This window comes from Lactuca virosa, chromosome 3 (assembly GCF_052849685.1).
Source record: "Lactuca virosa cultivar CGN04683 chromosome 3, Lactuca_virosa_CGN04683_v6, whole genome shotgun sequence".
NCBI lineage: Eukaryota > Viridiplantae > Streptophyta > Magnoliopsida > Asterales > Asteraceae > Lactuca > Lactuca virosa.
Genome location: NC_136428.1, coordinates 340,258,432 through 340,283,094, shown reverse-complemented (window position 1 = coordinate 340,283,094; position 24,663 = coordinate 340,258,432). Strand labels below are relative to the sequence as shown.

Sequence of the window (24,663 nt, the reverse complement as noted above, 5' to 3'; positions counted from 1 at the left end):
GTTATGATGTGGTGATTGTACATATTCTACTAGAATATGTAAATACTTTATTAAATTAGGTAGAATGAAATGTGTAATTCGTTCATTCTGTTAGAATGATGTTATGTCAATATTAGATGGTAAATTGTAATTTGTTTATAACCCTTGTTGTCATAGGCATCTGGCTTTGGTGTACTAGGCTTCAAAGTTTGGTAGTTTGGAGTAGGCATCATCTTTTGGTGTGTCGAAATGGTTAGTATGTGTATTCTAATAGAATGATGAAAAATCAAAAGATGTTAACTCGGTATTCAATATAAAGTGTACTTTGTTTTCTATTAGAATGATCTAAAATTGAGTTACGTTGGATTTTGTAGTTAATATAGGCATCGGTCTTTACTAGTTTATAGTAGACATCAGACTTTGGTACAAACATTATGTTGGCATATATGCTATATTAAATCTAAATTGTATTCTATTAAAATGATGGTAAATTGTTCTTTAATTGAAAAAGTATACGTAATTCTAAACGAATGTAGAATGAATAAAAAACATTTGAAATATGATAAAATAGTTTAATAAGCAAAAAAACAAGAAAATAACAATAAAATAAAGTCATTGCAAACTAGTTATCTTTATTCTTAAGAGGACAATTTCGCTTGTCATGATTAACCATCTGTTGACATGATGCACACAATCTCTTGGGTTTCAATCCTTGAAGTTGAAGCATTTCTTTCTTAGATTTCAATCTTTCCCTCTACTGCCAGAACCTTTGTTCCGAATATCTGATGGATTCTCAATGTCCACCACATCAGGAATAGTGACTTTTAGAAGGTTCTTATAGTAATTGTCTCTGGTGGGAAGTTCATTTGATGGACAATCGTCTATATATTTTTTCTTCAACTTATGTTGATCATCGAGATATGCTTGTAACTTTTCAGGATCATGACTTAAACTTGATACACAATTGAAAAAATTTCAATGGCATACTTGTCGGTATGTAAGTCATATCCGGAGTCCGAGAGTCGCCTTTTAAGTAATTCTGTTGGAATAACATCCCTTCTCCAACATTTCAATATGTACCGTGATGGAATTTCAACACGACTGTAATATTTTAAAACACAAAAAATGTGTCTACACAAAGAGCCAACATGTTCGAAATTCATACAACTGCACACGAAGGTGTTGGAATAGTGTCTAAGGCTGCAACTATATTTGGCAAGTATTTGACCCGGTTGTGCATGGTCCTTTTGGGTTGCCTTCACCATAGCAACTTGACAGGATGATTTATAATGAGAGAAGAAATATTATTAATATATTATGAGAATAATATAAGGAATAATAATATTGTTATTTGATTAATATAAGTCATAAATTAATTAGGAATTAATTTGGTGACTTAAAGAGATTAATTGAATAAAGGGGCATAAACTGTCAAATGTATGATAGTTGTACTTTGGGCTATTATCCCTTATAGATAAGGGGTGGACGGTTTTGGGGCTTAGGATAGACCTAGAATTCGTCCAAGGCTTATCATTAGGGTATTGGATTGCTTAGGGCCTAAGTTATCCAATTAGGGTTTAAGGGTGAAACCCTAGGAGCCTCACTAGTATAAATAGACCCTAGGGGTCAAGGAAAATCGGCACTCTTGTCTTTGAAGAAACCCTGGCCAATTTCTTGCTCCCCTCTTCTCTCTCCATAATCATCCTCTTGCTAGTTGGTGTTTGTAAGCCATTAGAGGAGTGACACTTGTGACTCTAAAGCTCCAAGGACAAGAAGATTCAAGCAAGTGATACAAGGTAATCTTCTAAATCTGATTTCTCATTGTTTTTATACTAGAATTATCATTAGAAGTCTTGGATACAATGCATGTTCAATTAGAGAAACCTAGATCCAAGCATTAGGGTTTGTATGTGCACATAGGAATGTTCTTATGGCTCAAACCCATCAGTGGTATCAGAGCCTTGATTGGTTTCTATTGAATTGATGCATTAGTTGCTTGATTGTTATTTGAAAAATTCGATTTTTGTGTTTCTGCCTGATGAACTCGGCGAGTAGGCCTCAACTCGGCGAGTCCATTGTGGTACTCGGCGAGTTCGAGCGTCAGAAAGAGCTAAGTTCGGGATTTCTTGCTGTTTATCTTATGGAAACTTGCCTTTATCTTAATGGGTCAATATAAATCAATAATTTAACATATATTTGAGTATATCCTTGACCTAATTAAAGATATTTACCAATAAATTGAATAATAATTTCCTTATGTGATAATTGATTGATTATTTTATTAAATTGGTAAATTGTTTTGCAAGAAATAATTAAATAAATCAAATATGGATAATTATGTGATTAAATGTTAATTTGGATTATTTTTTATTTGATCCCTTATGTTTTGAAAAGTTTAAAACTTGTCCTCAAGTTTTGAAATTTATGTTTTGTGATTAAAAGTTTAATTTAGACAATTTAAATTTCAAACCCTAGAATTTTACAAGTTTAAAATTCAACCCTATACTAATATAATATTACAAGATTAATATATATATATATATATATATATATATATATATATATATATGTATAATTAAAATGCTAGTCTTACCGTTAGTAGGCCTCATTCACGAAGCCGGTCCATAAGGTGGGTATAAGGTTGCTGCCTATAAAATGGCGTTTAATGGGTGTACACTCTCACCCACCGCTTGCTTGATCGGTGGAGGATCGTTAGCCGAACGGGTAGGATAGGGCAACTCTCTCTCTCCTCATTAATAAGTATAATGAACCTATAAAGTAACTAAACTATTTTATAAAATTCCCAATCTTAGTTACTTTAGGAAAAGTGAATTGATGCAATCCCATGAAATTACACTTTGCACCCTTGCTAAGAAGTTAGTGGAGCGTGTGTGGTTTACCGGCACACTAATTGGTTCTAAGCATAGGTGGCAAAGGGTGATTCATTGTTTATCATAGTTCGATGGAGCGTGTGTGGTTTACCGGCACATCGAATAGGTGATTGTTACAATGAAGGCACCATGTACATTTGCATGGTTATTCACACCCACTTTGTGATCCTCGGTATCCCAGTCACAAACGAGAGGGGCATATCGAGATTTAAACATGCCATTGAAAAGTTCAATGAATCTCATCGAAACCTAGGAATTCTCAATACATTAAGAACTTAAAGTTAGGATTTCATGGTGGAGAATTAGTGAATCGTCATTTACTTACCTTCAAATTGTTTGCATGTTGGATTACGGCATCCCTTTTCTAATATGTAAATAATGTTGTTGGATCCTAGCCCTAATTTTTCTTATTGGGTGATTATTAGGGATTCAAATTCTAATCAATCTTTGTCCTTTCTATTTGTAGATGTCGAACGCGAACAACGCTGCTGCTAGTTCATTCACATTGATGAGCCTTTGCCAAAAGGTGACTTTTGATGGAACGAACTTTAGCGAATGGATAAGATACATTCGCACGATTGCTCGCTACGAGGACAAGGAGTATGTCCTCGACGAAAAGCTCGAGAAGATCAATCCAGAAATCGCTACTCCGACTGAAATGGCTGCTTTTGAAACTCATGAGCGTGATGCAACGAAGTTTCATTGCATCATGATAGCCACAATGAACGCCGAATTCCAAAAGTCCTATGAGGACATGTACCCGTACGAGATGCACCAAGACTTATTGGAGAGATACCATCAAAACGCGAGGCAGGAGCGTTACGAGATTTTCACTAACATGATCTCCGCTAAAATGGGACATGGAGAATCTCTAACCGTAAACTTGCAAAAGATGCAAAGGTATGTCGATCGTCTTCGCAAGTTGAATGTTGACTTTGGGGAAGACTTGGCTATCGACATGGTCCTTCACTCCTTGCCTCCGTGTTACAACCAATTTAGGATGACCTACCACATGAACAAGGAAGAGGTCACCCTAAGTAAACTCCAAGGTCTCCTTAGGGTTGCTGAGAGCAACCTCAAGGACAAGTCTGTTGCACCCACTCCCAATCCACCCGCTGCTCCTGTTTTGGCTATTGGGCAGGGAAGGGGTAAGAAGAGGAAGGCTCCGTCTAAGAGCCACCGCAAGGGAAAGTCCCGAGATGGTTCCTCTTCTAGTGGGACCAAAGTTGATCCTGCTAAGCCCAACCCAAACCCAAAGGAGGCAGAGTGCCACCATTGCCACAAAATAGGGCATTGGAAGAGAAGCTGCCCAGAGTACCTGCAAGCTATCAGGGAAGGAAAGATCAAGCCGTCTTTCGCAGGTATTTATCCAATTAAATCTAATGATTCATCTCATGATATTTCTTGGGTCCTCGACACCGGTTGTGGTTACCACATTTGTTCTGAATTGCAGGGACTAAGAAGAAATAGGGATGTGGAGCATGGAAGAATAAATCTAATCATGGGGAACAGAAGATCGTCGCCTGTGACCAAGATTGGAGTGTATTCTCTAGTGCTTAGGAATGGTTTATGTTTAGATTTGAACAATTGTTGCTATTCGCCAGAAATGGCAAGAAACATCATTTCATTTCATGGTTTGTTTAGACAAGGATTTAGATTTTCTTTTAATAATGAGAATGGTTCTATTTATGCTTATCTAAATGGTGTCTTATATTTTGAAGTAATACCATGTAATGGAATTTATGAAACTGTTATGATTGTAGATAACCTAGGAAATGATGTTTTATACATGGATTCTTCCAATAGTATGGATAGAGCATCCTTGTGGCATTGTCGTCTTGGACATGTCAACAAGAAGTGCATAGCCCAACTCCAAAAGGATGGAGTGTTGGAGTCATTCGACCTTAGGGAAGATGACACATGCGAATCTTGTTTACTTGGAAAGATGACCAAGTCACCCTTCACTAGCACATGTGAAAGGGGTGAGGGTTTATTGGACCTCATACATACGGATGTATGTGGACCCTTTAGATCAACCACAAAGTATGGGAACCGCTTCTATGTGACTTTTACCGATGACTATAGTAGATATGGGTATATCTACTTAATCAAGCAAAAGTCAGAAACGTTTGAAAAGTTCAAAGAGTTCAAGAATGAAGTGGAGAATCAATTGGGCAGGAAAATCAAGATGCTTCGATCCGATCAAGGAGGAGAGTACCTAAGTCTTGAATTCCACGACTATCTAAAAGAGTGTGGAATAGTTTCACAATTGACGCCACCTAGGACACCGCAGTTGAATGGTGTGGCAGAAAGGCGTAATCGAACCTTGTTAGACATGGTCCGCTCTATGATGAGTCGTGTTTCACTATCTATCTCATTATGGGGGTATGCCTTAGAGACTGTCGCCCATATCCTTAACCAAGTCCCTACTAAGAAGGTTGCCAAAACACCTCATGAGATGTGGACAGGGAAAGCTCCCTCGTTTGCACATATCAAGGTTTGGGGTTGCGAGGCTTTCGTAAGACGAGATACTCACGACAAGCTCGAACCTCGTAGTGAGCGATGTATTTTCATCGGCTACCCGCAGAAATCCTTTGGATATCTCTTCTATAGACCAAAGGACAATGTAGTCTTTGTTGCGAGGAGAGGAGTTTTCCGAGAGCGAGAACTCATAAGCCAAGGAGACAGTGGGAGGCAAATCGAACTTGAAGAGATTCAAGAATCGATTGATGAAGGGAACCTCTACCGCTGGCACTCAACCCGAGGAGGAAACTCCGGTTGAACCTATTGACCAGTCCTTACCTCTTAGACGTTCCGAAAGAGTTAGAGTTCAACCCCAGTTTTATGGTTTTCATATTACTACCGAAGGGGACACGTATATTAGTGATGGTACACTAATAAATCTAGATGAACCTAATAGCTTTAAGGAAGCCATGGCAGGCCCGGAGTCTGAAAAATGGAAAGAGGCAATGGACAGCGAGATCCAGTCCATGTATGACAACCAAGTTTGGAATTTGGTTGATAATGTGCCCGGACGTAAGACCGTTGGGTGCAAATGGATCTTCAAGAAGAAGACCGACGTGGATGGAAATGTACACACATATAAGGCGCGATTGGTTGCGAAGGGCTTTACTCAAACTCCCGGAGTTGACTATGATGAGACCTTCTCACCAGTTGCGAAGATAAAATCTATTAGAGTGATGCTAGCTATTGCCGCATTTCATGATTATGAGATTTGGCAAATGGATGTCAAGACCGCTTTCCTTAACGGGAAATTGGCTGAGGATGTCTACATGGCTCAGCCAGAGGGTTTTGTTGATCTGAAGCATCCAAATAGAGTGTGTAAGCTTGAGAAGTCCATTTATGGACTTAAGCAAGCGTCTCGCAGATGGAATCTTTGCTTCGATGAGAAAGTCAAAGAGTTTGGATTTGTACAAAGCGAAGATGAATCATGTGTATATGTCAAAGCCAGTGGGAGCATAGTTAGCTTTCTCATTTTGTATGTCGATGACATACTGCTCATAGGAAACGACATCCCGACTCTGCAGGAAGTTAAGTCCTGGCTCGGGAAGTGCTTCGCTATGAAGGACCTCGGAGAAGCTTCCTATATCTTGGGAATAAGGATAGTGAGAGAACGAAGTAAGAGACTAATAGGACTTAGTCAGAACACTTACTTAGATAAAGTACTAAAACGTTTTAGTATGGAAAATTCGAAGAAGGGAGAATTACCGATACAAAGTAATGCCAAGTTGAGTAAGACTCAAAGTCCGAGTACCGAAGCCGAAATAGCAGAAATGAGCCGAGTACCATACGCTTCCGCAGTTGGCTCAATCATGTATGCTATGACTTGTACTCGCCCTGATGTAGCCTTTGCTTTGAGCATGGTTAGTAGATATCAAGGGAACCCTGGCAGAGCCCATTGGATTGCAGTCAAGAATATCCTTAAGTACCTTCGGAGGACCAAGGAATGGTTTTTAGTCCTCGGAGGGAGTGATGACTTGAAGGTAAGAGGGTATAGTGACGCCAGCTTTCAAACCGACAGGGACAACTACCGTTCGCAGTCGGGATGGGTCTTTACCCTTAATGGAGGAGCAGTAACTTGGAAGAGTTCCAAGCAGGAAACCGTAGCTGATTCAACGTGCGAATCAGAGTACATTGCAGCGAGCGAAGTGTCGAAGGAGGCAATATGGTTAAAGAACTTCATTGGTAATCTTGGAGTTGTGCCTACCATCAAAGAGCCTATGGAGATTTTCTGTGATAATGAAGGAGCGGTTGCCTTGACCAAGGAACCGAGGGATCATGGTAGATCTTGTCATATCGACAGAAAATATCATTTCATTAGACATCGAGTAGAAGAAGGACACCTCATGGTGAAAAGGATATCATCAGAAGATAACCCAGCTGATCCGCTTACGAAGGGACTAAGTAGGGTTAAGCATTTGCAGCATGCTAGGAGTATTGGGCTGAGAGATGATATTAGATTAGATTAGATGATTTTAGAAACTTGTAATAGATAAATGTAATTTAACATTTGATGAATAAATAAAGGAGTATTATTTATAAGTAAAGTTACTGTCTTATGTTAAATGTTTAACTATTGTTTCACTTTGCATGTTTTGACTTCCAGAATAATTGAGTTTATTTAGAATAATCGAATTATTCAAACAATCCACAATCGTTCATATGTTGGAAGTAGGTATGAATGAAGATTATCATGAATTGGTATGTAGATTGTCTAAATGGTATTAGACATAGCAAAAGTTTGCTGCAACGTTCATGAGTGCTTATGAACTAGTTTTGAGCATTGGAACAAACCCGCGCTTGCTGGAATCACCTTATGGAATCTGTCAAAAAGGGTGATCGCAAGACGATAATATCATATGGTCTTAAAACCTAGATATATGGTTTGTTATTTGTTAATTGGTTGTACATTGATAATGCGAAACTGCATCAGTAAATTGATGTTATAAAACGCATTGTTGTGTATGATTGATTAATGAATAAGTAAATGCATATAAGTCGAAGTTTATCTGTTACTTTTATCCTAAGAGGCTAAAAGCGATATCTCGGCCGCTCGATGATTTGATTTGACTTATGTGTCGGGCCCGGTCAGAACTGAATTGATGTGTTCGATTAAGTTCTATGTCAAATAAATCTGAGATCGAGAAACCAAATGCTAGACAATTGGTTCCATATAAATGTCTGCATGATATCTAAACAGAGGACTGTACGATCCCTTATCTAAAGGACAAAATTGATAAGATCAGAGTTTGACAGCGTCTTTGAGAGCTACGATTGCTAATCGGATTATACTTGTATATATAGTTACTAGACTTATCCAAGTGGGAGACTTTTGGAATAGTGTCTAAGGCTGCAACTATATTTGGCAAGTATTTGACCCGGTTGTGCATGGTCCTTTTGGGTTGCCTTCACCATAGCAACTTGACAGGATGATTTATAATGAGAGAAGAAATATTATTAATATATTATGAGAATAATATAAGGAATAATAATATTGTTATTTGATTAATATAAGTCATAAGTTAATTAGGAATTAATTTGGTGACTTAAAGAGATTAATTGAATAAAGGGGCATAAACTGTCAAATGTATGATAGTTGTACTTTGGGCTATTATCCCTTATAGATAAGGGGTGGACGGTTTTGGGGCTTAGGATAGACCTAGAATTCGTCCAAGGCTTATCATTAGGGTATTGGATTGCTTAGGGCCTAAGTTATCCAATTAGGGTTTAAGGGTGAAACCCTAGGAGCCTCACTAGTATAAATAGACCCTAGGGGTCAAGGAAAATCGACACTCTTGTCTTTGAAGAAACCCTGGCCGATTTCTTGCTCCCCTCTTCTCTCTCCATAATCATCCTCTTGCTAGTTGGCGTTTGTAAGCCATTAGAGGAGTGACACTTGTGACTCTAAAGCTCCAAGGACAAGAAGATTCAAGCAAGTGATTCAAGGTAATCTTCTAAATCTGATTTCTCATTGTTTTTATACTAGAATTATCATTAGAAGTCTTGGATACAATGCATGTTCAATTAGAGAAACCTAGATCCAAGCATTAGGGTTTGTATGTGCACATAGGAATGTTCTTATGGCTCAAACCCATCAGAAGGTATCTTCTACTGTTGAATGTGTAACCTGTAAAAAATGGAATATTAAAAATTGAGATGATGTAATTAAATTTCACTTCAATGAAATGAAATATTATAAAATAATAAAGTATATGTACCTTTAATTCAATATCCTTGAGAATTCTATCATAATGATATTCCTGCATGTTTCATCACCTATTTCCTTTTGAGTTTGCCTAGTTATAATGTTTTTTTCTCCAATATAGTAATTGTGTCAACACCATCTTCAGATGACACACAATTTTGGAAACAGGTTTCCTCAGATTTTAAAATCTCTTCCTGAACTTGGTAAAAAATGGTACGGGTGTACACTTTGGATGCATGAATTTCATACGGAATATGTTTGATTATTTTAGGAAAAGTGTTGGAAGTCTTAAAATCATTGAGAATCTGATTATGTCTTTGTCGTTCCAAATTAGTCTCAAAAGACATCATAAAAGCGACAAGATACAAACCAGAAAGGGTATTGTTTTGAAATGACCAGTTTTGGCTTTCGGATAATGACGTAGTTCGCATAAGACTAGACATTGGTATGTCCTTGAAGAATGTTGGGATCCATAATCTATGCAACCCGTATATAGCATTCAACCACTTGTTATTTGTAATATTGAAATCCCTCAACAAACATTCCCAACCAGCCTCAAATGCTTGTGGCTCAATTTTAGAATTCCATATTAAACCATGGAAACGATTACGAAACTCTGAATTGGTAGAAATTTCAATTGATATCTGTTTAACATACCTATTTGTGTTGAACGTGGCATCAAGTGATACAACATCCCCAAAAGCATTATAGTTAAACTTAGCTGTCTCGTCCGCCCAAAAAAGTGTATTTAGCTTCTTGTCGACAATTCTATACTCAAAAGTAAAGTTTGGGACATATTTTTTCCTTTCGTTCATTTTGTCAACAAGAAATTTGGAATCCCTCCCACCTATGAAACAATTAAGATTTCTCGTACTATTTTTGAAGTCAGAAACCAAGCCTCGATCAGAATGACAACCAGGTATGCCGGTATAAAATCTATGTGCTTTTGTCGCACCAATGTTTTGTTTGGACATGTTGTGAATAAAACTTTCATGTGCGTAATCAAGTTTTCTCTTGGCACGTGATAAGTGAATAGTTTCCTTACTAAACAAAGCGTGAGAATGTTTATCGGTAAAATCATGAACCACATACTTTACAGTGCCATGTATTATCTTTAAAACAATCTTTTCTTTGCAATCCACCCTGAATGAAACTTAGAATTCCATATTAAACCATGGAAACGATTACGAAACTCTGAATTGGTAGAAATTTCAATTGATATCTGTTTAACATACCTATTTGTGTTGAACGTGGCATCAAGTGATACAACATCCCCAAAAGCATTATAGTTAAACTTAGCTGTCTCATCCGCCCAAAAAAGTGTATTTAGCTTCTTGTCGACAATTCTATACTCAAAAGTAAAGTTTGGGACATATTTTTTCCTTTCGTTCATTTTGTCAACAAGAAATTTGGAATCCCTCCCACCTATGAAACAATTAAGATTTCTCGTACTATTTTTGAAGTCAGAAACCAAGCCTCGATCAGAATGACAACCAGGTATGCCGGTATAAAATCTATGTGCTTTTGTCGCACCAATGTTTTGTTTGGACATGTTGTGAATAAAACTTTCCTGTGCGTAATCAAGTTTTCTCTTGGCACGTGATAAGTGAATAGTTTCCTTACTAAACAAAGCGTGAGAATGTTTATCGGTAAAATCATGAACCACATACTTTACAGTGTCATGTATTATCTTTAAAAAAATCTTTTCTTTGCAATCCACCCTGAATGAATCTTTTCTTCTTTTAGGCTTATTGTGTTGAATGTCCAAAGTATCCACTTTACCAGTGTTGGGCTTGCCTTCACGGTTGCAGAATAAATGTCTTTCAGTAATAACTTTATACATTGATGTTCTAAGAGTCCTAAGTCTCACATCAAATCCAACTTCTAATGCATAGTTTTTATACATTCTAAGAGCATCAGCATATGAATCATATACTGATTTGATCTTTGGCGTAATATGATCAGATACTTCGGGAGCCCAATACAGTGAGCGACCAGGTGAAACGTAATCATGATCAGCAGCTGATTGTTCTGAAAGTAATAAATCATAAATAGGTATACAGTCAAATTATTGGGTTAAAATATATGTTACCACGTAGTAGATCGATATTTTGTGCTATATCATCGTCATCAGATGAGTAATTGTCGATTTCTGCATCTTCAAATTCTACTAACAAAAGGAATGAAATTAAAATATATAGAGTTAAATTCTATTGGTATTGAGAACATTAAATAATTAAAAGAATCATCTTCATTAGATTTACTACTTTCACCAATTGACAATTTGTCGTTGTAGAGTGTGTTAGAACCAAGGTTGGCATATGAATAACCGCCTTACAAGAAACAAATTCATAATTGACATTTAAATGTTTATTACAGAACACATTATGAAAAATGAGATACTTCATATATAACAATAAACTCACAATCATTGATGTTACTAGTATCAACAATCTGCAAAGTTACATTGTCAAGTGTATCGTACTCAGAAAATTCAAACTCTTCTTGTTGTTCTTTATAATTTATAGGAATTACTTGTTCATCAATTGAAAGTACTTGCTCCTCCATTAGAATGAATATGATAACATACACCGATCTGTAGAAAGAATAGAAAAATGAAAAAAAATCGACTTGATCAATAGGAATTTCAAAGAACAAACAATCCAAATCGGTGTAACTGGTAACACGTGATATCAGGGACTATTAAGTTAATAATGATTTTATGATTTTAATATATATATATATATATATATATATATATATATATATATATATTTAAAGATATCATTCATTAATTGATAATATCTTGTTTTATGAGAATATTTTGTTAATTAGTTTTAGATTTGGTAACTTGGCTCCTTGACATTATGTTCTAAAAATTGAATATATTATCTAAAATTGAATGGTGATCTGAAATCAAAAATAAATTACTCATGTAAAAAAATTATGGTAATTACACGGAATTTTGACAGAATGTCTATAATATTTATATTTTAGCAACTAAATACCTGATTGTTATAAACAAATTACATGAAAAAAACCTTATAAACAGAATTATACTAATAACAATAATATAATTTTGTTTCACTTTTCTTCCAGAGTACTATTGAACTTATGGGTTCTTTTATCCTTATAAGCCCATAATTTTGGCAGAATTGCAGCAACATTTTACTTTTATTAAATACGTATATTAATTCTGTAAACGATTTAAATTACAAATATTCTAAAACATCAATATACAATGGTAAGACTATAAATCTGTTTCCTTTTCTTTCAGAATCGCAATGTATAAATTCATACAACTTCACATTGCATTATCACATTTACAATATTATTGAGCATTTAAGTTTACATTGTTGAATAATTCAAACATACTTGTGTAACATTAAAACAAAAACGATATTGCTCATTATATAGACTAAAAAAACACCAATTAATATAATAAAATCTACCCATACATCAAATAATGTATGGATTTATTTGAATTACATGATGAAAATACCTAAAGCTTCTAAAGCTTCTTTGATAGAATCAACCCATATATATATATATATATATATATATATATATATATATATATATATATATATATATATATATATATATATATATATATAAGCGAAAACTTATTTTTATTGAAACATAAACTCCAAACAACTAAAGTTCTAAGTTGATTTACTGGCAAATGGGTAATTTCGCATGTCATGATTCACCAACTTATTACAAATCGAACATCTTCTTTTTTGAATCTTACTTGCATTTGTCGGAGGAAGATCCATTTGAACATTGAAATCGTTGTTTGGATGTTGTTGAAAAAAAATATGATACTAACACATATTGTATCGAATTTGTTAATTATATAAACACAAACTGTAATTCATTTGTACCTGATCTTGATTATTGTTTGGATGCTCCATTGCAATTTCAAAGAAAAAAAACGAACGAGGATGGTATACATGAAGTCAGACGTACAAAGATTACATATGGGTTAAAGGATAAAAAATTACAAATTAAAATTATATCTCTAATTAGGCTAAAAACAAGGGATTTGATTGGGAATAATATCTTAATTAATTAATTAATTAATTTGGTCTAGAATGATCCCTACATCCACACAATATATGTGGGATCCACATTTGAACCTCTCTCTCTCTCTTTCTCTCTCTCTCTCTCTCACTCTCTCTCTCTCTCTATATATATATATATATATATATATATATATATATATATATATATATATAATTGTAATACCATACCAATTAATATCCGTAATTAATAGGGACAAACTTTGTTTTTGTTCCGATTTTATATAGTCATTCGAATTTATAATGCCCGATCTATAAAATGTTGTTTGAAATTTATAATAATAATAAAAATAATAATATTAATATTAAAATATAAAAAATATTTAAAAACTGATTTTATATAGCCCTTTAAATTTATAATATCGCCCAAATGTTAAAATTTTGTGCGAAATTTATAATAATAATAATAATAATTAAAAACAACAAAAAAAGGAAGGAAAAAGAAAAGACAAAAAATCAAATAAGAGTGGTGGAATTGGGAAAAAAGAGGGTACTTATAAAAAAACCCAACAAAATATTGTTTTCTAATTATTTTAAAACGATTACAAAAAACCAAGGTTGTAAAAATCGTTCGGCGGTCGACTGGCGATAAGCGATTAATCGGATTAGGTGGGGATTAATCGGAGATTAATCGAGGACCCTTAATTATTAATAAAATTATTTAAAAAATTAATATTCCCTAAAAAACTAAGTATTTGAAAATTTAAAAATTTAAAAATTTAAAATTTGAAAATTTTAGTTTCATATTTTAAAATTTGAAAGCATAAAAATTTGAAATTTTAAAATTTTGGTGTAATATTTGAAAATTAAAATTTTTTGAATTTTTTAAAAAATTCCCGCCTATGACCGCCGAGACCGCCAAGGCTGACTTTGACCGATTTTGACCAATTTCCGTCAAGCACCCTAATCGTAGTCGGTTTAAGGCCGCCAAACGATTAATCGGCCGCCAATACCGATTTCTGCAACATTGCAAAAAACAAGCAATTAGTGTGCTCAATTGGGGTTTTAGACATTTGACCTCCGTCACTAATAGAGATTTATAGTACCTCACATGTCATATATTTTAATATAAGTGTTTGACTATTAGTCAAACTGGATAGAATCTTTAAAACATGGCATAAGAAAAGGAATCTACTGTTACTACCACATAAAGAAGACATGAGCAAATAGACAATTTTTGCTTACAACCGGCAAAAAAAAAAAAATACATTTAACTGTTTTGGCCTAAAATGAAAATTTTTTGCAATGTTTTTACATAACCAATGTAACAGATAAGGCAAAGTTGGTGTGAGGAACCAACTTCTTTCGCATGCTATGTAACCAAACATTCGCTTGCACCATTAATGAGAATACAATTATACAATACACTGTAAAAGCATTACCTTTAGAAAACCAAATACCATCTACACCGTAAAACAAGGAGCATCAACTCCTTCCTTTGGCACAAGTTTACCAATCAACTTAAGCAAAGAAGCATCTAAAGACCTAGCTTTGATATGATCAAGTAATAGTGATACAGTTGTAGCATCAAGTGTGAAACCTCTTCCTTCCACTTCTTTTAAAAGCATCTCTACCAAATCATGTTGTTGGTTTTTGAGAATTCCTTGGAGAAAAACGTTGCAAGTCACACTATCCAGAAAAGCTGATGTGTGCTTCCTCCACTTGATTATTGTTGCATAGACCCTCCAAAACTATTGTGTAAGTGCATTCATCTGGAATCTCGTTGTGTGCTCGCATCTCATTAAAGAGATCATATGCATCTTTACAATGTCCAACTCGAAACAATCCTTGTAACATGGTGGTGTAAGTGATTACATCGGGTTTCATATCTTTTTTAATCATTTCCTGAAACATATGCATGGCATCTTCTATCTTTAAATTTTTACAATACCCATTCAATAAACTACTATAAGTAATAATATTAGGGACCACACCATGAATTTCAACCGAATCAAAAACTTCCCTAGCTTTGCTCATTTCACCTCGCAAACAATACCCATCAATAAGTGAAGTGTATGTCACCACATCAGGATCAATCCCTCTTTGGATCATTAACTTGATCACACCATTTGCATCTTCCACCATTCCTTCTTTGCAAAGCGCATCCACTAATATATTATATGTTTCAACACATGGAGAGATCTTTTCCTCTTTCATTTCTTGGAGCATTTTAGAGACCTCATTCCAACGGCATAAGTTACAAAGTCCATGAATCAAAGAGTTGTAAGTGACAACATTAGGTTGGATGTATTTGTGGAAGACCATTTTTTTGAAAAGCTTTAAAGCATCATCTACCATTTTGTCCTTGCAAAGACTATCAATGATGGTGGTATATGTTACCACATCAGGTTTACAACCCCTTTCATCCATTAGTTCAAGCAAAGCAATGGCTGTATCGTTAATGCCAGCCAATTTTGCAAAGCCCTTTAATCATAGTGTTGTACATGATTGTATCAGGTTCAAAAAGTTCCTTTTTTATCAGTTTCTTGAATAACCTTTCTGCTTTGATGATTTTATCTTCTAGGATGAGTCCATTTAATAGTGTACTGAAAGTCCAGACATTAGGTAAAACAGCATGTTTGAGGCCATAGCCTAGGACTGCAAAACCTTCTCTGGTATGATACATTTGGCAACAACTATTTATCACAATGGTAATAGTGTACACATCTACAGGAATACGAATCACGTTCATTTGTTTAAAAAGTTCAATTGAACAAGAATAGTGCTTCATTTTGGTAACAGCTTGCAATAACTGGTTGAATTTAACAACAGATGGCAGAGGTTGCCTCTGTGTCATTTCATCAAACAGTTTGAGGGCATCGTCGATATTTTCAAACATAGACTGATAATTATTATGCAGTCTTCGAGGACGAGAAGAAAAGGCTGAAAGAAATGAACCTAAAATCGTTTTGGGGGAGCAGATTCCGATTCTGAATTCAAAAATTGAAGAAGGATTTCTACAAAAAAGAAGGGAAGAATGAGTAGTGAAGGAACCTTTGAACTTTTTGAGGTGATGGGAGACGATAAAAGAAGAAACGATTTTTGGGTTTGTCATCAATACCATAATCACGGGCAACTAAAATTGCGAGCTAAACGACTTGCAACTGCTAGCATTTGTTAGCAGTAAACCGCATTTAGGTTTTCATCATATTCCCAAGTCAACTTTTTTTTTTTTTTTTTTTGACTGGCGTAATTTAATAAATGTCACGTTTATTCCTAATTTGTAAAATATGGAAATAAAGTTTTGGCTCCCAAATTGATCATTAATTTATTTTTATTTTTTACTTTTTTTTTTTGCAATATGTCATTAAAGTTATAAAATCAACGGAAATTATACCGTTTTTAGCAAGCAAATTAAGTGACCAGTTAGCAGTTACATTGTTTACGTGTTAATTCTAAACCAGAGATATACTACGTGTTTATTAGAAACTAAGGGATATCCTCCGAGGAATATCCTACGTGTTAATTAGAAACTAAAGAATATCCTCTGTTTCGCGGCGGGTAGAAATGATCATTTTGTCAATTTATATTAAAATTAAGAAATTAAAAATGGTGAGCCCATATATATATATATATATATATATATATATATATATATATATATATATATATATATATATATATATATATATATATATATATATATGAATTATCTTATTATTTTGAAAGAAACTACCTAATGATTTTTGAAAAAAAAAATATCAATGAGCCTATATTTTTTATACCCAATAAACATTTTAAATAGCCAAATGTCTGAATATATCTGGTCCATCTAAAATTAAACAAAAAAAATGGAAATATCATTCAATGATTCAGCCACTTCCATTCCTTGCGGCTTCAAGTGTTGAATTGTTTCTCCAACTAACTTTCATTCGTCACTCACCGTCTGGCCATGCCATCGGCCGCCGCCCCACCGCCCTCTGTTGCTGCTCATTTCTTCCACCGACCACAATCAATCCACATGTTTACAATCAGACCCACCACCACCCGTACGTTTTACTCTTTCATATTTATAATTTCATTTACATTAGGAATCATATGGTTTTTGGTTCTATATTCGCCATAATTAGAGGCTTACCTTCTCAAATTGAACAAGCACATGTAATACTGCTAATACATAATATGTATGTTGATATATTAGTTTTCCGTAATAATCTATGTCAAAAGATTATGAGATATACTCAATGATATAGCATAACTAACGTAATGTCAAACTAGTTGTCAAAATTCAAAAGCATGGAATATATAAAAACTAAGGGTATCAAAGTAAATTTCAATTAGAAATGTTCATCATTTCTACAATTTGAACCAAACTACCAACGTACTCAATTACATATTGTCAATCGTAGAATTCTAGCTAAAAGATAATATTAATGTTTGTAGCATAATTTATCTCAAAACAAAGGAATTATGTATGGCCTCCGAGTAACTAATAAAGCCAACTAGAGTATAATCAAAAGAGAATAAAACATGTCAAAACAATAGTTCCAATGAATTTAGTAAATCATCGAACACTTGGTGGGCATAAAAATGTGGTTGCTTAATAACATAAAATTTACCATATTTTCTCAATATCTTCACTTCGTTTGAGGGCTTCCACAATCAACCATTATATTTACCATCCCTTTTTATAATTGTGGATGCAAAATCAAAAATCATCAAATATCATAAGTTCATCGAGAAATCCCAAATCAAAAGTTAAGAAATCAAAACTTAATAATGGAATTGATTTCAAACTTCAGTCTTAGAAAATCGAATCTTTAGAATTAGAACTTCAAAATTAGAAACTGGAGGATTTAAAATCGAACTCGATATATATTACTCAACATTGTCTATTGTTTACCATGTATGAATGTTATCACTGAGAAGTCGTTTAGGAAACGATGATTCATTTACTGTCGTTTTAGGAGAATTGAGATATTGATTCCCCCATTTTATCATGAGATACAAAAAAACTATCAAAAATTGTAACTGGCGAAATTTAAACATAGGCCTCTTTTATTTCAAAAGTTCGTGCAACTCAACCATTTCAACTTGAAACACTTTTGATTTTGTATCGCACATTCTATTGTATATCACCTAAACTATCTCCCTATTTGTCACTCCCCCGAACCAGACGGCGGAAACATCCGGGGGCTCGTGTGACTAATAATTGAATTATCATCACAATGAATACACATGAAACGTAACACATTCATCACCAACATTTCATATTACAACCAACATTGTTCACATCAAGTACATTTGTAACATCCCAAATTTCAAGCCCAAATTTTCATTTTTAATTAAGTAATTCTCAACATAGTTTACCAAAACGTTTCCCATGCCATATCATTTGCAAACAGAAATATAACAATGTGTCTGAAAATCATAATGTCAAAGTAAAATAAATCAGAGTACAATCCCAGAAAACTCCATGCGAAAATCATGTGTGTGTGTGTGTGATGCGCTGCTACACCGCCGACTCCTTCCCCTTAGACGAAGAGGTACCTGAAACCAAAACTAAAATTGTAAGCACAAAGCTTAGTGAGTTCCCCCATCATACCACATACCATACAATCACATAGCATATATATATATATATATATATATATATATATATATATATATATATATATATATTGTCGGGCCATTCTGGGGCGCCCGTCCTACCCATGTCAAGCCATTCTTGGGTGCTGACCTACCCATGTCAAGCCCTTCTGGGGTGCTGACCTACCCATGTCAAGCCATTCTGGGGTGCTGACCTACCCGTCGGTCCTAACAACCGAACCTCGGGGACTATTCCACCCCCTACTGCTACTATCATATATATCATAACATAAACATACTATCAGACATATCTGGGGTGTCCGACCTACCCTTCGGTCCTAACAACCGAACTTGGGGACTATTCCCCTCCTACTACCACTATCACATATAACATATCATGCCAGCATATAAACATATCATAACATACTGTCAGACATATTTGGGGTGTCCGACCTACCCTTTGGTCCTAACAACCGAACTTGGGGACTATTCTCCCCCTACTACCACTATCACATATAACATATCATGCCAGCATATAACATATCAGGTAGTAGCAAACCTAGATGAATATCACAAAGACAATCATCTATCATACAACTCCTACTGGTGGGCCGGCATTGTGGCCGTAGACCCACCGCTACTGGGAGGTAACTCACCTCGATGTCGTGTAGTGTCTGAACTGTCCTTGGCGTGAAGGTCGGCTCTCCTCGACTCCTCAATCCCTACACGACAACCCTCAAGTCATCAAACAGAACAAACAACCCTAACCAGGGTCAATCCTTAAACCAAGCAAGTCAACATTGGTCAAAGTCAACACCCAGTTGACCTGACTCGCCGAGTTGGTCTACCAACTCGTCAAGTCCATGCTCCACTAACCCGGTCCAACCCCGACATCACTCGTCGAGCCTTGCGAGAACTCGACGAGTTCACCTTCATTCAAACCATCGGGACTATCTTCATCCGACTCGCCGAGTTGTATGAACAACTCGTCGAGTTCATCCCCATCCTATGAACAAGTCCGCCCTTGACTCGCCGAGTTGTATGAACAACTCGTCGAGTTCGTCTTCATAAGTTTGGAGATTGCCTTGGACTCGCCGAGTCTGTTCATACACTCGTCGAGTCCCATGATTCCCAGGTCCCTTTCATGACTAAACATCTACGGGACTTTTCCTTGCTAACAACTGCTTCCTTCACAGAAAGTATTTGGTGGTCAATACACCGCGACTCGCCGAGTCCCTCTATGACCATTACTATACAGTCGATTTAAATGGTTCTTAACACCTTAAAACCATAGATCTGTCCTCCTAATGTCCATTTCACACGTAAAGTTCCAAACTTGGTGCACATACAAGGGGTCTTTGGCTCAAAAATTCATAAAAGGAGCTTGACAATGTGCATGGGGCTCTCATGGCCATAGAGTTGGCACCTTTATGCCATGAGACCCCTCCAATGACTCAGATCTGGAAGTAGAACTCCATGAAACACTTCACAATTCGAAAATGGCTTGGAAAGCCCTAAATGCACCCAAAAATCTAAGCCCTAGAGATGAACAACCAAATGGAAGACCAAAACAGGGGGCATTTACCTTGCTTAAGCTGAAAATGGAGTAAGATCTCTGGATCCACAAGCCCCAACTCGAATTCCCAAGCTTCTTCCTTCCTTCCAAGCTTCACAAACTATTCAAAAGCACCAAAAATGGCCTTAGATCACTCAAAGCGGCTAGGGTTTCTATCTGAGGTGTTCTAGGAGTGATAGGGGCGATGGAGGCTGAGTTAAGGCGTTTAAATAGGGTGCAAACCCTCAAAATTAGGGTTTCACTCAAACAGCACCTACTCGTCGAGTCAGTCTTCCGACTCGTCGATTAGGTCACTTAAACTTCCCGCGGATCCCGTCTCTACTTGACGAGTTAGGCCACCAACTCGTCGAGTCCAAGAAAATATACATAAAACTTTGAATTAAAGACATACCAGGAATCGGGTGCTACAAATCTCCCCCACTTATCTTAGACTTCGTCCTCGAAGTCTGCTGCTCGATCCTGAAAAAACTCGGGGTAATGCTCCCTCATCTCGTCCTCCAGCTCCCAGGTCCACTCCGAGCCCTTGCGGTGCTGCCACTGCACCTTCACCAGCTCCACTCTCTTGTTCCTCAGATCCTTTGACTTCATGTTAAGGATCGCCACTGGCTGCTCAATATAGTTCAGGCTGTCATCAACCTGAATATCCTCCAAAGGCACCACTGCCGAATCGTCCACCAGACACTTCCGCAGCTGGGAGACGTGAAAAGTGCTATGAATCTGACTGAGTTTGGCCGGCAGATCCAGCCTATACGTCACCTTGCCCACCCGGGCTATAACCCTGAAGGGTCCAATATACCTGGGCCCGGCTTGCCCCGCTTCCTGAATCGAATGACGCCCTTCCAAGGCGACACTTTCAGGAGCACCATATCTCCGACCTGGAATTCCAGGTCCGATCGACGCTTGTCGGCATAACTCTTCTGCCGACTCTGAGCAGTCTGAAGCCTGTTCCGAACCTGCTGGATTATATCCGTAGTCTTGAGTACCACCTCGGTACTCCCCATGACCCTCTGACCAACCTCACCCCAGCATATCGGGGTCCTGCACTTCCTCCCATACAACATCTCGAAAGGAGGACGGTCGATGCTCGCATGATAGCTATTATTATATGAGAACTCTGCCAACGGAAGGTAAGTATCCCAACTACCTCCGAAATCTAAAACACATGCCCGCAGCATATCCTCTAGCGTCTGGATGGTCCGCTCGCTCTGACCATCCGTCTGCGGGTGAAAGGCGGTGCTAAAATGCAGACGAGTACCCAGCTCGTCATGAAACTTCTTCCAAAACCTGGAAGTGAACCGCACATCCCTGTCGGAAATCACTGAAACTGGCACTCCGTGCCGAACTACTACCTCTCGGATATAGATGTCGGCCAAATTCTCGGCCGAGATGCTCTCCTGGATCGGTATGAAATGGGCACTCTTGGTCAATCGATCCACGATCACCCAAATCGAATCCACTCCCCGTGCAATCCTGGGAAGCTTGGTGATGAAATCCATGGTAATATCTTCCCATTTCCACATGGGAATATCTAACGGCTGCATCTTGCCGTGTGGCCTCTGGTGCTCGGCCTTGACCTTCCTACAGGTCAAGCACCGCTCCACATACCATGCCACGTCCCGCTTCATGCAGGGCCACCAATAGTCAAGACGAAGATCTCTATACATCTTCGTCGCTCCGGGATGGATAGAAAATCTGGATTTGTGTGCCTCCTCCATCAGTGTCTGACGCACGCCTCCATGATAGGGGACCCACACCCTACGGTGGAGGGTCAACAACCCTCGACTATCATAGTCGAAGGAGGAAACCTGACCCACAATACGCTCGCTCTTCCGATGTTCCTCCTTTATAGCCTCCTGTTGGGCCTCTCGGATCTGCTCCAACAGCGGAGTTACTATGGTCATCCGCATGCAGATATCCCTGATCGGCGCTGCCTTGGGAAGATGACCAAGTCACCCTTTACCGGCACATGTGAAAGGGGTGAGGGTGTATTGGATCTCATACACACAGATGTATGTGGACCCTTTAGATCCACCACAAGGGACGCTTGTCGCTTCTACGTGACTTTTACAGATGATTATAGCAGATATGGATATATCTACTTAATCAAGCAGAAGTCAGAAACCTTTGAAAAGTTCAAAGAGTTCAAGAATGAAGTAGAGAATCAGTTGGGCAGGAAAATCAAGATGCTTCGATCTGATCGAGGGGGAGAGTACCTAAGTCTTGAGTTTCACGACTATCTGAAAGAGTGTGGAATAGTTTCACAATTGACGCCTCCTAGAACGCCACAATTGAATGGTGTGGCTGAGAGACGTAATCGAACCTTGTTGGACATGGTTCGCTCTATGATGAGTCGTGCTTCGTTACCAATCTCATTCTGGGGGTATGCCTTGGAGACTGCCGCCCATATCCTTAACTTAGTTCCCACCAAGAAGGTTACCAAAACACCTCACGAGATGTGGACAGGGAAAGCTCCCTCGTTAGCACATATCAAGGTTTGGGGTTGTGAAGCTTTCGTAAGACGAGAGACTCACGACAAGCTAGAACCTCGTAGTGAGAAGTGTTATTTCATCGGCTATCCACAGAAGTCTTTTGGTTATCTCTTCTATAGACCAAATGACAATGTTGTCTTTGTTGCTAGGAGAGGGGTTTTCAGAGAAAGAGAACTCATAAGCCAAGAAGACAGTGGGAGTCGAATTGACCTTGAAGAGCTTCAAGAGTCAGGAGAAGAAGGAACCTCTGACACTGGCATGCAACCTGAGGAGGAAACTCCTGTTGAACCTATTGACCAGTCCTTACCTCTTAGACGTTCAAGTAGAGTTGTTGTTCCACCCCAGTTTTATGGTTTCCATATTACTACTGACGGGGATACGTTTATTAGTGATAGTACACTAGTAAATTTGGACGAACCTAACAGCTACAAGGAAGCCATGGCAGGCCCAGAGTCTGTTAAATGGAAAGAGGCAATGGATAGCGAGATTCAGTCCATGTATGACAACCAAGTTTGGAATTTGGTTGACAATGTGCCAGGTCGTAAGACGGTCGGGTGCAAGTAGATCTTCAAGAAGAAGACAGACATGGATGGGAAAGTGCACACTTATAAAGCGCGATTGGTCGCGAAGGGCTTTACTCAAACTCCTGGAGTTGACTATGATGAGACCTTCTCACCAGTTGCGAAAATAAAGTCTATTAGGGTAATGCTTGCGATAGCTGCGTTTCATGATTATGAAATTTGGCAGATGGACGTAAAAACCGCTTTCCTAAATGGGAAGTTGGCTGAGGATGTTTACATGAATCAGCCAGAGGGTTTTGTCGATGCAAAGCATCCAAATAGAGTGTGCAAGCTTGAGAAATCCATTTATGGATTAAAGCAAGCATCTCGCAGATGGAATCTTTGTTTTGACGAGAAGGTCAAAGAGTTTGGTTTTCTGCGAAATGAAGATGAGTCATGTGTATATGTCAAGGCCAGTGGGAGTATAGTGAGCTTCCTCGTATTGTATGTCGATGACATACTACTCATAGGAAACGACATCCCAACATTGCAGGAGGTCAAGTCCTGGCTTGGGAAGTGTTTCGCTATGAAGGACCTCGGAGAGGCTGCATATATTCTGGGAATAAGGATAGTGAGAGACAGAAGTAAGAGACTGATAGGACTCAGTCAGGATACATACTTGGAAAGGGTACTAAAACGTTTTAGTATGGAAAATTCCAAGAAAGGGGAGTTACCAATCCAATGCAATACCAAACTGAGTAAGACTCAGAGCCCGAGTACAGAGGCAGAAATAGCTGATATGAGCCGAGTACCTTACGCTTCCGCAGTTGGCTCAATTATGTACGCTATGACCTGTACTCGCCCTGATGTGGCTTTCGCTTTGAGCATGGTCAGCAGATATCAAGGGAATCCTGGTAGGGCACATTGGATTGCTGTCAAGAATATTCTTAAGTACCTACGTAGGACTAAGGAATGGTTTCTAGTCCTGGGTGGGAGTGATGACTTAAGGGTGCGAGGGTACAGTGACGCTAGTTTCCAGACAGATCGGGATAATTACCGATCGCAGTCGGGCTGGGTCTTTACCCTGAATGGAGGAGCAGTGACTTGGAAAAGTTCCAAGCAAGAAACCGTAGCTGATTCAACGTGCGAATCAGAGTACATTGCGGCAAGCGAGGCGTCAAAGGAGGCTATATGGTTGAAGAACTTCATTGGAGACCTTGGAGTTGTGCCATCCATAAAGGAGCCCATGGAAATTTTCTGTGATAATGAAGGAGCGGTTGCCTTAACCAAGGAACCAAGGGATCATGGCAGATCTCGACATATCGACAGGAAATACCATTTTATTAGACATCGGGTAGAAGAGGGACTCCTCGTTGTGAAGAGGGTAT

At 37.6% G+C, this 24,663-nt stretch overlaps 1 protein-coding gene and 1 pseudogene across 1 annotated transcript; both read right to left on the bottom strand.

Annotated features, from left to right (window-relative positions):
- Nucleotides 1–9,191: 9,191 nt before the first annotated feature.
- LOC145164815 (protein FAR1-RELATED SEQUENCE 5-like) lies at nucleotides 9,192–11,664 on the bottom strand. The gene is made up of 5 exons (XM_079083487.1): nucleotides 11,523–11,664; nucleotides 11,364–11,429; nucleotides 11,189–11,266; nucleotides 10,332–11,127; nucleotides 9,192–10,239 (listed from the first exon to the last, which is right to left on the bottom strand). Exons 1-5 carry the CDS (start codon nucleotides 11,662–11,664, stop codon nucleotides 9,192–9,194), a joined length of 2,130 nt encoding a protein of 709 aa, XP_078939613.1.
- A 2,676-nt stretch (nucleotides 11,665–14,340) lies between these two features.
- LOC145163107 (uncharacterized) lies at nucleotides 14,341–16,280 on the bottom strand (annotated as a pseudogene).
- Nucleotides 16,281–24,663: the final 8,383 nt, after the last annotated feature.

Excerpts from the sequence above, each read along its gene's own strand:
- LOC145164815 (XM_079083487.1), bottom strand. The coding sequence starts at position 11,664 with ATGGAGGAGCAAGTACTTTCAATTGATGAACAAGTAATTCCTATAAAT. Across the intron at positions 11,430-11,522 it reads TACTAGTAACATCAATGATT|GCGGTTATTCATATGCCAAC; the intron begins GTGAGTTTATTG and ends GTTTCTTGTAAG. Across the intron at positions 11,128-11,188 it reads AAATATCGATCTACTACGTG|AACAATCAGCTGCTGATCAT; the intron begins GTAACATATATT and ends TATTACTTTCAG.